Source organism: Cydia pomonella, chromosome 15 (assembly GCF_033807575.1).
Source record: "Cydia pomonella isolate Wapato2018A chromosome 15, ilCydPomo1, whole genome shotgun sequence".
NCBI classification, from domain to species: Eukaryota; Metazoa; Arthropoda; class Insecta; order Lepidoptera; family Tortricidae; genus Cydia; species Cydia pomonella.
The window spans coordinates 619,418-637,504 of record NC_084717.1 but is presented as its reverse complement, the minus strand read 5'-3'; the positions used below and the strand labels follow the sequence as shown (position 1 = coordinate 637,504).

The 18,087-nt window shown below is 36.9% G+C and overlaps 1 protein-coding gene across 1 annotated transcript in view; it reads right to left on the bottom strand.

The window, feature by feature from the left end:
* LOC133525491 (interference hedgehog) overlaps positions 1 to 18,087 on the bottom strand; it is a 116,558-nt gene extending 98,471 nt beyond the window's left edge. Inside the window, exon 1 of the mRNA XM_061861750.1 lies at positions 17,849 to 18,087. Within this exon, the coding sequence (XP_061717734.1) occupies positions 17,849 to 17,853 (5 nt within the window). The 5' untranslated portion in view covers positions 17,854 to 18,087. The remainder of the gene's footprint in view (positions 1 to 17,848) is intronic.

Below are 18,087 nucleotides of genomic sequence, written 5' to 3'. Positions count from 1 at the left end.
ATCACCGCCTCATTATACAACTGTACAATTTGACGGATCGCCGTGACATCGTAGTCATTTCAAAATCGGAAATATGAATTTACCCTCTGAATATAATATGCCCCGGAGTAGGTTGATTGTGTTAATTTGTTCAAAGTAGTAAAAAAAATGAAACAGCATTTTTACTTCCTTCCGGACCACCCGGACGCTCTACAAATTAAGCTTCTTTTTAGTCGAAAACTCTTTTAATTCAAGTAGCCCTTACATCCACGTGCTAATGTTAAGTGCGTCCCATTAAAAGACCTCCATCAAAAAGGAAATCTCGAAAATTACCAACTTGACGTGCGGCTTCGGAGTCGTCTTTCTTGTTAAACTGGGTGGGAATTAGTGTTATTTTGGGATTTCGTGACCGCATTGATAATTTTGTCCATGCAGTGCTGAAAGACCTACTGCTTTTCGTTGCTTAGCGAGCGTAGGTGACTCGAGCTTTTGGAACAACCAGCATAACCAGGTCTCGAGGTTCATACAATAACAACCAGTAGTAGGATGCGCTCTTATACTAGTTTTCTATGCGTTCGATTTGTTCTGCTAGGTAAACTGGTTGGAATAATAGTCCAGCGCGTGTTCTGGTGGAGTGCCAACGCGCTGTGGGGTCTAACTTCGTATTTTAAGTGAATGTATTATGTATAGCACTGAATCACCTTGCATATTAATTACGTCTGAGTCGGATGGTGCAAAAAATACGTGTCTAAATGTAAATGGAAATACTTATAACTATGCCTTTTTAGGGTTCCGTAGCCAAATGGCAAAAAACGGAACCCTTATAGATTCGTCATGTCCGTCTGTCTGTCCGATTATGTCACAGCCACTTTTTTCCGAAACTATAAGAGCTATACTGTTCAAACTTGGTAAGTAGATGTATTCTATGAACCGCATTAAGATGTTTACACAAAAATAGAAAAAAAAAACAATAAATTTTGGGGGTTCCCCATACTTAGAACTGAAACTCAAAAAATCTTTTTTCATCAAACCCATACGTGTGGGGTATCTATGGATAGGTCTTTAAAAATGATATTGAGGTTTCTAATATAATCATTTTTTTCTAAACTGAATAGTTTGCGCGAGAGACACTTCCAAAGTGGAAAAATGTGTGTCCCCCCCCCCGTAACTTCTAAAATAACAGAATGAAAAATCTAAAAAAAATATATGATATACATTGCCATGCAAACTTCCACCGAAAATTGGTTTGAGCGAGATCTAGTAAGTAGTTTTTTTTTAATACGTCATAAAATTAAAAAAAAAAATATTTTTCATCAGACCCATATGTGTGGGGTATCTATGGATAGGTCTTCAAAAATGATATTTAGGTTTCTAATATAATTTTTTTCTAAACTGAATAGTTTGCGCGAGAGACACTTCCAAAGTGAAAAAAAGTGTGTCCCCCCCCCCCCCCCCCCTGTAACTTCTAAAATAACGGAATAAAAAATCTAAAAAAAATATATGATATACATTACCATGCAAACTTCCAACGAAAATTGGTTTGAACCAGATCTAGTAAGTAGTTTTTTTAATACGTCATGAATGGTACGGAACCCTTCATGGGCGAGTCCGACTCGCACTTGGCCGCTTTTTTTATTATATACCACGTCGGTGGCAAACAAGCATACGGCCCGCCTGACGGTAAGCAGTCACCGTAGCCTATGGACGCCTGCAACTCCAGAGGTGTTACATGCGCGTTGCCGACCCTTTAAAAACCTGTACACTCCTTTTTTGAAGAACCCCATACTGTATACCCTCGGGAAAACCTCGGCAGGGAGCTCATTCCACAGCCGGAGCGTCCGCGGGAGGAAATTCCTCTTAAACCGCACACTTTACTAATATTTTATTTATTTCTGTACGCTGTGGTCAATATACCCAGCCTAACAAGTCCAGATCAGATTCATTACCTATCTGTTGATTGTAATTTGTAATATCAAAATACGCCTCAATTCTGAACTCTGAATCTGTATAAAATTTAAAAATGTCCAAATGCGTTTTGGACACAAAAATATATTTTTATCGGTTAGACAAGACACTAAGGAAGGAATTTCTCCTAAAATTTAGAATATAATTCCTATAACAACTAACAAGGCACATTTTATGGAAAATCTTAAAAATACTCTATCGGAAGTCTTTAACCCGTTCGCTCCGCCTCACTCGAACTCCAAAATTAATGGTAATGAAGCCGCGCCACACAACAATTTAAATTGATTAGTTAGATTCTATCATCACTATAAATAATTCAAGCTTTGAGCGTTAAAAAATATAGGTAAGACTAATTTAACGTGAATATGTACCGCATTTAAGGGAATCAATTTAATTTCTCGATTCCCATCTATATAATTTTAACATTAGAAAAAACTTCATTGGAAACTTGATGGGAAACAAGCACACGGCCCGCCTGTTGGTAAGCAGTATACGTAGGCTATGGACGCCTGCAACTCCAGAGGTGCAACATGCTCGTTGCCGATCCTAACACTCCGCACGCGAAGTTCTCTTCTGACTAGTTCTGACAGTACGGTCAACCAATTTGATTCCTAGGCCACTATAGAACCATGTCATAATGACTTCTACGACAGTGCTTATTGAGTGTTGCATGTCATGTATAGAGTAGTTAAAGCGACAAGGTTCTATAGTGGCCTAGGATTCAAATTGGTTGACTGTACAAGTGCTTTGTTAACGAATGTAGTTGAAACAAGTCATACGACTGTTAAGAAGACTAACATCTTTTTTGCATGTTTTAGGCCCAGGGGGCCTACCGCGTAAACCATAATTCGCAAATTGCGGGGATCTTTCTCTTTTACTCTCACTAGGTAATTAGAGTGACAGAGAAAAATGCCCGCAATTGACGGGCTTCTTCGAATCGAGCCGACAATCGAAATTAGCCTAAGCCCTTATTTTATACCAACATTCAGAGATAACATGAAGATATGAAAAAGAAAAAAACTAACATATATTTTATGTCTGGTTTAGTACCAGTCTTCGTTGTTAGAAATTGTAACACAAAGAAATTAGAGCGAGTAGAAATACAAACAAAACGTACATCAAAAAATTTTGACCAACGAAAACAAGTTCCAAATATATATGTTTTACGTAACATATATATATTTTACGCCAAGTTTCATGTAATTTGAACATGTCGTTTTAAAATGTGAGTGTAACTTGAATTTTATTTATTTAGTCGTATGGCATTTTACAATTCTTGGTGGCTTTACAAATTTACAAATGAATATCTAGGTTATTCACCCTTTCTTGGATTTAATGGTAGCGGCTTACTATGCCCCGTCGTTTAATAAGATGCGCCGGAGTCTAGTTAACAAAACGATTACTTTAAATAGAACGCTATTATAGTTATTATGTCTAGGGAATGGAGAAAAATACGCATATGAGACGCGGCAGCTTTTTACGCTTTTTGGGCTTTTATTTAGTTTACTAGTTGCACTTCTCCGTCATTGGCAAAACAATATTGTCAGTAACAATAATCGAGTAGTAAATAAAAGAACTACATTTATCTTAAAACTACTAACGGCCGAAGATTCGGTTTCTGCCGAAACTAGAACAAAACCAAACCTTGTGTTTCGGGTCGGACCCTAGTCATTACATTATTAAACTCTACATGCAATTTAGTTCAACTCGAACTTCGACGTCGACTAAGTTTTCAAATATTAATTAGGCTAGCCAAATTCACACCTAAGTTTAAGCTAAGTATCAAATGTAACTAGCAATCAACCCTTAGAACTGGCTAAGAATCAAATGTAACTAGGAATCAGAGCTTAGGTGGCCGCTGTCCGGATCTGGCGCTGTTTGAGACCTGACTGAGTGATCAAAAGACGAACTTAGTTCATTAAGTGTTTCTTACTCCGTACCTAGTTTAGTTTGTTACCTAGTTTAACGGACTTGCAACTAGAGAACAAAGCTAATTTTTACGCAACTTTTTTTTATAGCCGCACTAATTACTTATATAAATTATAAACTGAAATATATGTCATATATTAGATCATTACCTATGAAATTGGCGTTTTGTATGGAGAATTTTAATGAAATTCGATTTTTCATACAATGAATTTTGCGGATTATTTTGTGATGGCATTTTCAAACCAAACAATTTTTTGCCAGTAATCTGTGACATTTTTAAGGCACATTTTCTATCTCATATTTTTTTTTAATCTGTTCCGTCAGAAATATATGTCATTTAAATACTCGAGCCGACAGCCCATGAAAAGAGCTGTTTTCAGGGCGGTATTCTGAATACATAAAGCAATAAAAGTAGCAAATAATTGTATGTAAAATCGTTGTTATGTAGCGCACTAATGAAATTAAGAAGTACTTCGAAGTTAGTATTAAAATAAATAAACTATGACGTGACTAATACTTATGAACAAAAACGCCAATTTCATAGGTAACGACCCAATATTAAAGTGACGAAGCCCTGCAGTGGCCAAGGCCGGATTCGAACCTGCGTCTTTAGCTAACCGAGCTAACGCCATGAACCGTTAGGCCACCCTGTCAAGGCAGATCCAGTCCTAATTTCTCGACTATATGCCTAAGATAGCATGACTATAGGCGTCTTTGACGAACTGTTAGGGCGAACGAACATGCTTGCACCTCCTATACTTTTTCTTTAATATAATATAAGTAGGTACGTATGTGGTTCAATTAACAAATTATTTTTATTAAATTATCCATGTTGATGTGTTTTGAGCCGTGGCAAAAAGCCGGGACAACGCAAGGAAGATGATGATGTGTGTTGCGAAACCCAGCTCCGCCGGCCGGAATTTATCCAGTTGTCTACTAAGTTTGATAATAACTGCATATAACCCAATCGTTGCATCTTATTAAACAAACTCCCCCGCCGCATCTGTCTGTATATTCGCGATAGTTACAGAGTTTCAGTTTCATTTTACAATATTACATATTACCAATCATAGCGAATATCAGAATACATAGATAAAAATATATATTATATTTTAATGTTCATGACCAGATTGCCAAGTTTCATAATATTTCAGCATATCGTTTTAAAATAAGAGCAGTATGAAGGTTTTTGATAGTATGGAAGCGGCAAAATTCTTATGGGTCATAACCAAAAAGTTGATGCTTAAACTAGATTTCGTACCAAAGTAGATCTACAAAATATATGGAAATTCTACACGTTATTGTCATAAACGTAACCCGTTATCATTGCTTTATAGTCTAGTCCTCATGGAGCGGATGCCGCCACGAATAATTACCATTTATGCCCGACTGATTTGTTACACCGATTTATATTCCAACAGCCCACGATTGTTTTATTGCTAACTGCCAAACTGTTTGAAAGATTTGTTCTTCCTGTTATTTTCGACGATAGACTATTCTACTTTTTTTTTTCAATTCTAATAGTAAATGTTCGTATAGCTTCGATAACCAACTGGTATTTTTATAATATGGTTCCGAGATATGCGAGATATGATATGAATAATAATTCAACCTATATACGTCCCACTACTGGGCACAGGCCTCCTCATGCGCGAAAGGATTTGGGATATAGTCCCAACGACGACCCAATGCGGGTTGTGGATGTCACATAAATCTTTGAATTTCTTCACGAACGTTTCCTCACGATGTTTTCCTTCACCGAAAAGCTAGTGGTAAATACCAAATGCTATTCCGTACATAAGTTCAGAAAAACTCATCGGTAATACGAACCAGAATTTCAACCCGCGACCTCCGGATTGAAAGTCGGATGGAAATAATATCGCTAAGAAAAATTGTTTCACATATAAACGCTAAAGGTTCACACCAAAAAGTCAGCCGCCATTATCGTGACGTCATAATAGCAGTATAGCAAAGAAACGTCAAATAAATGTACAATCCAAACTCTTTGCCGTTTTTGCAAAAAAACTTGTTTCTAATATAGTGACGTCACTCACGAGAAAAGAGAAAAGCGTTTTCGGTCACGTGATAGACAGATAATAAAACTACGATTTAAATATTGAAATTAAAAATAAATCTCGTGTTTTTATAACAAAATGGTATTAGCAATTAAATCCGTATTTCTTAAGGTTTAAAAAGTATACAAATGTTATTTATATACTTTTCATTTTCATAAGTTGATGTTGATAGATGAAACTCCCCTATTTTAATCAAAAGAGATGTTTTTAAACTATGTAGTCTTATACATTTATCAAATGGTCTTGTCTGTGCCTCATGCCTACGTCTCATATGAGTCATATGATATCTACATTATCTCCACTCTCAAATCGGAGAATTTTCTATAAGAAAAAACATGCAATCGTGTTATTTCAAACGCTTTCTTGCTAATCGTTTAAAAACATGACAAGAACTATGCTCCTCAAATCACGTACACATCTTGTTATCATTGTTACAGTATGTCAAGTCGTTATATCAGTACCTACGTAGACTGTGACATCAGCAGCACCCAATATGGTCGGAGATAATATAAGAAACGTGCCTACGATCAATATACCTATTACGGTCATCTCGTTTGTTAGGTCAGTATTTTAACATACCTATATTATGGTGTTGGTCTTCTCTATTTTTTAAGATGTAATAAAGATAAAGATATTTTATTATTCAAGTAGGTATATTACAATACGCTTATGAACGTCAAATAAAGCTACATTATACTTTTATAATTTGCACTTATACAATTAAATTAAAAATTAAAAATTATTTATTCAATCAAGAGTAAAATAATAAATTATATAATATATAACAAATAATTATTATTATTTATTATTTATTGTTCGGAGAACCAACAGCTATAAATTGTACAATAGTTATATACAGGGTGATTCATGAGACGTGAGCTGGACTAAGACTACACAATCAGTAATTGTTAATGAATCTTTCACCATCATATTTAAGTAAAACAATCACGCTTTTTATCTGTTATTTAACTTTTTCTTAAGGACAAATTTGATTATCTACAATCATGGACACCCTACAACAATTAATGAACAAAGATAAAACCTCTTTAACCGTTATGACAGCACTTTGATTATGAAGAAAATAAAATGTCACACTTGAGTGAGATACGATTTTATAAAAGTAACCACACTCCGATGACATTCAATTTGTCACTTATTATGGATAAAACAAAGAGGGTGCCCATAAATATCGTAAATAAAATAAAACTCTTTTTTTTGAACAGTAAAAATTAAATTAACGTTAATCTCACAAATACTGGTACGAAACAGTTGCTGATAATTTACCGAATATGCAGGCTTGATCCTGCTCACGTCTCCTGAATCATCCTGTATATAGATAACAAAGAGCCAATTATAGGTTCCCACCGGTAGCAACAGGTGCCAGATTATATAACAAACGTTTTATTCTTCTTATATTTGTGTAAATGTATATAAGTAGTCTTAGTTAATTTGTTTATCTATTTAGATTACGTATCTAGTTTCTTTGCATCACCTACTTATTACTGATTATAATAACAAAGGTTTCCTAGAAGAGAAAGCTTTTTAGCGATATGCCCGCCGATCGTTACCTTACTTTTAACATTTATTAAGGTACGCAATAAAGATCATGACATGATATTGTACACACACAATTGATTCCATTCGCGGTAGAAACGGCGGGTTGCTGGGGTGCGGACGCGAGGCGTTTACGACTCAGGCAGAAAAGGAAGTCCCCGCTCCGAGTTGTTACTGGTGCAAAGGCTGTCCATGGTTATTCAGCGTGGAAATGCTGCGAGCATTGTTAAGTACTGGACATACGCACGGGAGGAGATGCGCGGGCGGCGGACAGAGCGCGACGTCATCACGGCAAGCCGCAAGCGCCGCGCGGCAGACACTCGGCTTCATATACTCCACCGGCAACGGACGAATACCGTAATAGTTTTTTATAATTGTTTGGCCGGGATTTAGCTGTAATTAAGGCGGAATAAACCAGCCTATTTTTATACAGTCCGCATTATCATTTCTACGTCCAGTAGGACCCTAACAAGCATCATGGGCACCTTTGCACCGGGGATGGCGGGGAGCGGTTTGTTTGTGAACATTTTTAGATTTATTCTTTTTTTTTATGTAATAGGCTGCAAACGAGCAGACGAGCCGCCTGATGGGAAGCAGTCATCGCCGCCCATGGACATAAGCAACATCGGAGGAGCCACTTATGCGTTGCCAACCTTTGAGAACCCTAAAAACCTGCTTCTTGAAGAACCCCATGTCATAGCGCAAGGGAAACACCTCAGAAGGTAGCTCATTCCACAACTTGCACATTCTTTTGTTGTAGGTAGTTTAGTTCTTAGTTGTGTTATTTTTTTATTGTAAAATCAACACCAAAATATATATTATTTTAATACAATTTAAATTAATAAATATATGATTTATCCCATTATTATCCAATGATCTGATGATGGGATCGTGGAGAAAGTGAGGGACATGTTATAATATTTAGGCATACCATACACCTTGAGACATTTCGTTTTTTTTTGTAACTCCAGTGCATAGGTAATTCACATTCAAAATAACACTATATAAGCAGGAACATTACATTAATTAAGTACCTATACGTTAATTAGCTCCTTTAAGTCACAGAACCACCTGTCCATCTGTCCATTACCAGCAGCAGTTGTCAAAAACCGGTAGGCGACCATGAACCGATAATACCGACATTGCTGGCTAATCCCACCCTGTTCCGTGGCAGCCTAACGTCCAACACGAAATGCCCAAGAGGATTAAGAAAAGATATAAAGACTCCGAAAGCCTGTGCTCAATTCTAAAATGTAGTAAATCATGATGGAGCTCACTACAGACAGCGACCGGCAAAACGTCCCACTTTGTCGCTTGCCATAAGGACTCCCTATATTTATTAGTATACAGGGTGATTCAGGAGACGTGAGCAGGATCAAGCTTGAGCATTCAGTAAGTTATAAGCAACTGTTTCGTACCAGTATTTGTGAGATTAACGTTCTTTTATTTTTTACTGTTCAAAAAAAATGTTTTAATTTATTTACGCCATGTATGGTCACCCTCTTTGTTTTATCCATAACAAGTGACAAATTGAATGTCATCGGAGTCTGGTTACTTTTGAAAAATCGTATCTCATTCAAGTGTGACATTTTGTTTTCTTCATAATCAAACTGCTGTCATAACGGTTAAAGAGGTTTTATCTTTCATAATTAAGTATTGTAGGGTGTCCATGATTGTAGATTATCAAATTTGTCCTTCCCAAAAAGTTAAATAACAGAAATAAAGCGAGATTGTTTTACTTAAATATGATGATGAACGGTTCATTAACATTTACTGATTGTGTAGGCTTAGTCCTGCTCACGTCTCATGAATCACCCTGTATTAGGTATTGTTTTGTTTTTTTTTTATGTGTGTTTGTGTTTAATAGTCTCCATATTTAGCTCCTTGCACTACCTGTTGACTTTTGTATGAGTTCTAAATTTCCTGCTACCTAAAGGTTGTCTGGAAGAGATCGCTTTTTAGCGATAAGACCGCCTGCTTTTACCTGGTTCTATTTTCCTTTAAAATTCATTTGTAGTTTTACATGTATGTAAAATGTATGATTGTTGGTGCAATAAAGAATATTTACTTACTTACTTACTCATTTCCAGTTATTCATAATAAAGATACAAGCAACTCTCGTCCTAATGCTGAGCGACTAACTAGGACGGTTTTCCGGCCACGGCCGCTTTTGTTACGAGGGGGCTAACTCAAAATTGTAATTATTATATTGATTTGTTACACGTTTTTACAAAGACAAATGTAATTTAAAAAACCGGGCAAGTGCGAGTCGGACTCGCGCACGAAGGGTTCCGTACCATTGTTTATAAAAACGGCAAAAAAATGTTTGTTTTATGGGAGCCCCCCTTAAATATTTTTTTAATTCTGTTTTTAGTATTTGTTGTTATAGCGGCAACAGAAATACATCATCTGTGAAAATTTCAACTGTCTAACTATCACGGTTCATGAGATACAGCCTAGTGACAGACGGACGGACGGACGGACGGACGGACAGCGAAGTCTCGTTTGACCCTTTGGGTACGGAACCCTAAAAATCACACGAACTCGGACCAAAACCTTAATAGCTTAAAATTATCTAGTTTTTATCTAATTTCAATTGTATGCCGTTACCCTGTTTTAGTATGAAATAGATATTGATATAGCCGAGGGATTCGACTAGCAAAATTACAAACAGATATAGGTATAGGTAACCTACTTTCAGAGTTATTGAAGTGAATCATTAAAACCCGCGCAATCGCCATATCTTCCGTCGCAGTTTTCGCGCGGCGCGCCATACCATATCTTTCATTTTTTTGTTCCTTTCCTAGCCCTTTTAATCCTTTTCATTCCCACCGGTCTCATAAGAGAAAGGTAGTAAGCGAGTGTGTTCATAATTAATCCCTGCCGATGGCAAAAAGAAGCCTTTTCGCCATCGCCCTACGCGACATTTCCATCCTCACCACTTAGATGGTTGGCAGTCCTCAACTGTGCGTTTCTCCAGGAACTTTCTACCTCGCACATCTAAACTGTGGAATGAATATAACTGCGGTATTTCCGGATCGATACGACCTTCAAACCTTCAAGAAAAGAGCGTACTCCCATCTTAAAGGCCGGCAACGCACTAACAACCCCTCTGGTGTTGCAGGTGTCCATGGGCGGCAGTAATCGCTTACCATCAGGTGATCCGTCTGCTCGTTTGCCTCCTCTATCATAAAAAAAAAAGTTGCACTGCCTTTTTGGAAGGATAGATGTTGAGATAAGGCGCTTGCTTACTACGCTTGTCAACGGAGGAACGGATTAACAGGTAGTTAAGACGTGTACCTAATGATGATGATGATAATGATGATGATGATGATGCGCCACTACGTGCATTTCAACTCTTTTGTTGTGCGCGTGCCGCGACCGCTGCAGGGGACCATCGAATGCGCCGACTTCTGGCCGAAGGGTGTCGTGTTTCGGAGGTTCCGGGGCAAACTGCCGAATCCGACACAAGAGCAGCCGATTCAACGGAGCCACGCCGTTTTGTCGCCTAAATAGTGTTTAGTTGTAATTTTATAAAATGTATATGTATGTTAGTCTGTAAGGTATTTGTAATATGGGCCTTGTTGCCTGAATAGAATTTTAAATAAATAAATGAACGTATTTTGCATTCACAAGTATTTGTAAATATATGTCCCTAGATTTGTGAAAATATGAATAGTGGTGATCTCTGTAAGTTATGAGTAAATTTGTACTGTAAGTAGCTAGTAGAAATGGAGGAGTAGAAAGGGAAAAGAGAACATGGTTAAGTAAGTCTGGGTAGGTAGGTAACATTCTGATGAAAACGCAGGTACCTACAAGCTACATAATGGTGTAACTTCTGATTGAATGCTTTACTCCATGTCATGAAATAGAATCTAAGTAAAGTACCTAATTACATTAACATAGGTATGTTTTTGACGGAACTTCATTTGAATTATTAAATAATAAATATTTGGGGACAATCTCACACAGATCCACCTAGCCCCGAACTAAGCAAAGCTTGTACTACGGGTACTAGGCGACGATATATAAGTACATACTTACATGAGAATTCCAAATCCATTGTGTTCGATTTGTGATTGACAAATAGGTATCTAGCAACATAACATAACATACTTATAAAGCCCGCTCCACATTCTCGACAAAACTACACGAGACCGGTTTTGTAGAGATATTTGCCGAGATGGAGCGAGACCGAGAATGTCCCACTACATTCTCGCCTTGCACAGTTGTCGTACTTTCATCCAAGATGGACATCTTCGAAACTTCTGTCGGTGCAGTATTATGCACTGAATTACTTACTGATTAAGGTAAAACAAATTATCTGCCTTTATTAGTTGTTTCTTTTATCCCAATACAGCGAGAGTGTGGAGGGATAATTTCGTGCAAATAAGAAAGTTCTCGAGAGCACTTTGATGTTTGGCCATTTTACCGGCACGAAACTAAGACAACGCAAACATAAGCGAGTCAATTCGAACATAAGCGAATTAAACTCCACATTCCCGTATTCAGCGTCTCGTGTAGTTTTGTCGAGAATGTGGAGCGGGCTTAAGGTATTAATTTGATTAAAATCGCATTGGATGCAAATCGCATGCGGGATTTGGCATTCTCAACGACGATAGGTTAATACATACATGGAAAGTACCTACACCGCTTGATGAGACTCACGCACCTTCTTCCTTTCCGATAGAAATATTTTGATCTAGTTTCTAATTATAGGCAACCTACACGGACGGTAAAAGTTGACATGTCTTCAGCCTAGATAAAAGAAACGTCGCGTTTGCCAAAAGTGGTGACAGTTGTATGAGTTTCTAGTTCAACTTCCGAGCCCTTTCGCGACCGGATCTGCAACCATTTTAGATCATCCGTCTGTCAAGGAAGGACAGAAATGTAGGAGGAGGATAGGAATGTAGTGACGCTAAGTTAGGCTTGACAGGAACGCACAGGAATTCAAATCTTAATGTCTGGGGCAACGGAAGGACTTCATAGACACTATACAATACAAGGTGTGGCGGTGTGGCCCAAAGAGCATATAATCACTACGTTTTAAGAGACGGGACTTCCATACTAGCGAATGGACTCAGTTTGATTCGCAAATCATTACCAAAATCTACGACAAAGAACTGTCAAGGAACTATAATACCAACATAACCGATTTAAATAGTGTAGTACGCTACACGCTTGCGATTCTTATCGATATCGATAAAATGAGGAGGGTTGAAACATAGGCTCCTGTCTACAAATTTTGTACTCGAAATCAGATTAGCATCGAGTCCACATTTAAGTTGTATGTTATATAGTGGATAGGTCGGGCTTAATGTGGACCCGAATTATTTTAATGCAGTTTTTAAGTCGTGTTTTTTTTTTTTTTTATTTAAAGCTTTATTTTCAAAATGTTCTGCACATACATGTTTCAATAAATGTTACTTTTCTATGGGAAGATGTATCGTCAGGTCTTCGTTCCCAACAAATTTGACCCACTGCCTGCATCTGAAAACATACAGCCTTGGACAAACATGACTTTATCTACAGTTTATATTCCAAGTATTTGCTAATGAGATGATCAACTGATTATTTAGCAATAATATGCATCTAAAAATCATGTTTTTCGGCATCCAGTTATGAACAACCCTTTATCAATGCTCTAACTTTTTATGTATTTATATGTCTGTTAATCATGAGAACCGGTCTGGCCTACTGGGCAGTAACCCTGCCTATGAAGCCGATGGTCCCAGGTTCAAATCCTGGTACGGGCATTTATTTGTGTGATGCGTATTTGTTCTTGAGTCATGTGTGTTTTCTATGTATTTATATGTATATATCGTTGTCTAAGTACCCACAACACATGTCTTATTGAGCTTCCTATGGGATTAAGTCAATTTGTGTAATAATGTCGTATAATATTTTTTATTGATCACAAAAAGAGAGGTTAATTTACTTACATTTCAGATTAATATATTAAATAATTACTAGATTAAAAAAAAGTCAAATAATGACCATTAATGCATAGATGATAGATAATTTTCCACTGAAAATCTTCGACGAATTAATTTTGTGTCATATTGCATGCAAGTTCTCAGGAAATTTCACATATTTTATTTAATTACACTGATATACAAATAAACTTACAATTATCGATAGTTTTAGTACATCCCTAGTTCACAACTAAAAATAATATAAAATATCAAATTTTCGATGTGTTTAAAGCCTGCTGCACCAAAATAAGGTCAAAAGTAACTAAAGCAATACGTACCGGTCTTTATCCAAGGGAAATTTCGCCATAAAATCCCTTTTTCGTGATTTTCTTGAGTGGCTCGCTTGCCACATATTTCACACTTAGTGACCCGTTTTCTCGGTGGCATTGTAACAAAGTCGCTCTTTACTCTGATCACGGTTCACTATTTTCGATATTTTCACTAAATAATAAAGAAATTGCACGAAATATCCGAACAAAACATTGAAGCCTTCATAACAAACAAAACAATTAGGCTGACAGTTGACTTGACGTATACTTGACAGAATAAATAGCACTGACGTTTTATTTTTCTTCGTTGGCAAAGATTTGCGAAACAAGTTCCATACAAAACTTATTTTGTTCCTAGTTGCGTCAGCCTGGTGTGGCCTACAACCAACACCGTCATAACTATGGAAGGTAGAGGTAAGGAACGCAATCTCTATAGGCAAAACTGATGCAAAAGTACCCAGTTATCAGCTATAAATAATAGTTCCAAATCCAGAGTAGCGCTAGAGTAGCTAAGAATAAGAACCTAGGCGTTATTGACGGAGTGAAGGGCGCTGTCTATGATTTGTTTTTTTTTCAAGTATTCTAGGTATTGTAGCGCCACCTATTTAAGGTTTTTTGATGACTCTTTATGGTATAACCTTCCATAGTCCTAACTATGATTGCGGACAGGAGTCCATTTCTCGAACACTATTAGTCTAATATTACAGTGTGTTGCCATGGTAACCCATACGATTTGACAGTTCGTGTACTAATAATATTAGTCTAATACCATTCGAGAAATAGGCCTCAGGATTGACTGTCCGTAATCTATGATTGTGCACTGGTATGGAGTTCACAACTTTCACAAGCCCGTTACAGTGAATCGTTATAACGTTTGTAAAAGTGTTTCTAACATACATTTTAAGTTTTATTGTAACTAACATTTTATAAGCGAGTTTGCATAAAACGTTAATTTTATTTACATATTTTTCTATTCGTCGACTGTAATGGTTGAACTAAGATTTCGTATACGAAACTATAATTGCGTACTTTTCATGTATGGGCTCCCAACTCAACTATAATATTCATTTCGATATGCTGTAATCAACTATAAAAAAATCGACCAATAACTCACGATCACAAATACTAAAGGGCGCGGGGCGGGATAGGACTAAATAGTCGCGCATTTATGTCTTTTGTTCTCTGTTTGTACTACATTTTTGTCTACTGAGATACTTACCAATTTTCATTAATTATTTAGGTTTTATAATAAAGAAAAGTATTATGTTAGATGACTGGTAGAAAAAGTGTATACAATAGTGATATAATCAAATTTTTCACTCTCGTACCTTACTTAGGCAACTCAGCAAGCTTCGTGCGCAGAACAATCTCGGTGTTCGCTAACAGAATTTTCAAACTTACATTGTGAAATCAAATCAAAGTGATTAACTACTACCCACTGTCAGAGCATGAGAAATGAAAATACTATTATAAATAAATAAATAAATATTAAAGGACACTATTACACAAATTGACTAAGTCCCACAGTAAGCTCAATAAGGCTTGTGTTGACGGTACTTGGACAACGATATATATAATATATAAATATTTACAACTACTTAAATACATAGAAAGCACCCATGACTCAGGAACAAATATCCATGCTCATCACACGAATAAATGCCCTTACCAGGATTTGAACCCGGGACCATCGGCTTCGTAGGCAGGGTCACTACTCACTAGGCCAGACCGGTCGTCAAAATCCGGTCGTCGTAATTGTGCGATAAACAAATTGTTTGTTGATTTTTAGGTTTTCAAGCAATAATCATGTTTGGCGGGTGCCCACATTTGTGCAACGCAATTACTGCGATACGATTCTCTTTTAGGCCCCAATTCATTATAGACACGACGAGATAAGCGTTATGTGTGGTACTTATATAATTATAGCTCACAAATCCACCACATTGTCATTTTTTATTTTTTCGGTAGCATTTTTTTAACGGAAATAAAGAGGTTGCAAATCGAGTAACAGAACTTAGTAACCAACTAGGTATTACATACTGGAAGCATATTTGTGTCATTTCCAAACAAAAAGTCCCACTATGTCATTTGCCATAAAGATAAAGATAGTTTTTATTCAAGTAGGCATTGTAATATGCCTGATATTTTATTATTCAAGTAGGTATAATACAATACGCTTTTGAACGTCAAATAAAGCTACACCGGCTCTAACCCTACACCTCTGACCCGAGAAGATTTAAATCCCCCCTCAATTGGAGAAGGGTATCCTAATATGGACCGGCAAGAAACTCGGCGGGACACATCTTTTGAAAACATTACATCTTATGATTAATATGCATTAAATAAGAAAAAATACATTTTTTTATATTACTATAAAAAACATGCAATTACATACAGTAGCTACTTTTCTATATAGAAATTTGATTAAAAAATATATATGTGCCTACAGCAAATCAGAAATACGTATCGCGTCCCGTATTTTTACCCGTCCCGTTTTTGTCCCGCATATCAAGACCGCTGTAGTAAACTAAACTAAAGTATGCCTACGCCAAATCTTGGGATTAGTTGTCAAGTGGACCCCAGGCTCCCATGAGCCGTGGCAAAATGCCGGGACAACGCGAGGAAGAAGATCAAGACCGCTGTAGAATACGTATATTAAAGCTATGGATACATGTATTTCCCTTTACGCCATTACCCGTTCCCCATTGTCCCGTATCAAAGTATCAACTCTACATATATGTTATGCGATACGACATCATTTTCGGCTAAGTAAGTTTAACCATATAATATAGTCCTCGCACCCGTCAATCCGGGGTATGTCTATGTAATTAACACCTAGTTACGTAAATATAAGCAAAAATGGTTTTAGGTAGGGTAAATTGTCCTAACGACGGACACCGAACCATTAGACCTTAGATTTCTAGGCAAATAAGTTAGAAATGTTCAAAAACTCAATAATTAGTCATACCGACTATAAGTTATACATTCGTAACAGGCGCCTGATTTCTTTCGTTCAAGTATCTGATGGTTTTTGGACACATTGAAATTGAAACCCAGTTCACGATGATAAAGTAGATATATTATCTACTATTGTAAGTTCCATCTTGTTTTAATCGTCAAAAAAATGAACTTTGACTCAAATAACACTGATAGATTCTGGGTACTTTACATATGTGGCATTCCGTACCTAAAGGGTCCTATGCTCCATGTGCATAAGGACCCTTTATGCACGGAGCGTCACATATGATATGACACTAGTAACACGATATCCCCACATGTCTTTGGTACCTACTTAGTGTAGCAGAGACCTTTAGAGGCGGATCACGCTAAGCTTTCATGTCAATTGCTACGCCAAGTATGAAGCTCATGGACGAACTTGGCAGTAAGGATGTATTCATTCTTACTGCCAAGTTCGTGCAAAGTTATGTGGTCGGAGTCCAGTTCTTACTTAATTACTATATTCTCTTTGGTATAAATATGATCCTTTACTACAACTTTTGGGTCACTACACCCGTTATCAAATCAACCTTAATATAATAAGTATATCCAGAAAAATACCAAGAAATACTTTGTCAATATAATATGGCTTGGTGCAAATTTCAAAAAAATCTTTAATGCCTATTTATTTTGAGAAATTGGACCTTCGTGCACGGAATCTGATTTGAAAGATCAACATTGAAACAGTTATTTAGGTTTAGTCAAGTATATTGACATTTAATCAGGTTAATTTACCAATTTATACGTTTAAATTATTCAAACTACTGTCGAAATCATTGTCTTGTATTCCTAAAACAAGTAGGTACTGGGTACTTTGCTAGGTGTGTTTATATTTTGTGTGAGGTTCGTCCGGTCAAAAGTGCTTACTTCTTTGTTACCAAGAAGCTGCAATATACGTACATGAACTAACAGGTATCCTATACATTGACCTTAAACAAAAGATTGGCTATTATTTTTATATAATTATGGTTTCTCTTTGTAAAATAACTAGTTGGTCAAGTATTTAAGATTTCGTTGAATATTTTCGGTGCGCAAGGTGCGCGAGCGACTTGCATTCCTCCGGGAGGGACGCGAGGGAACGACCTGCATTCCTCCCTATCCTTACCTCATATCATTACAGTGCTCCTCACAAATCCAAAGTCAAATTCACAATCACCACATATTTTCACACAAACATATAAATAACACTGTTTTGTTTACATCATTTAAGAAACGCGACACAAGTAGCCTCGGCTACAGCAAAAGCAAACTGGATTGGATCGGCTTTAGGATCGGCGCGGAATGCTTTTGTTCTATCTCGCTCTTACTCTCGCGCATGTTGTTTCGTCTCACTCGCTCGGAGAA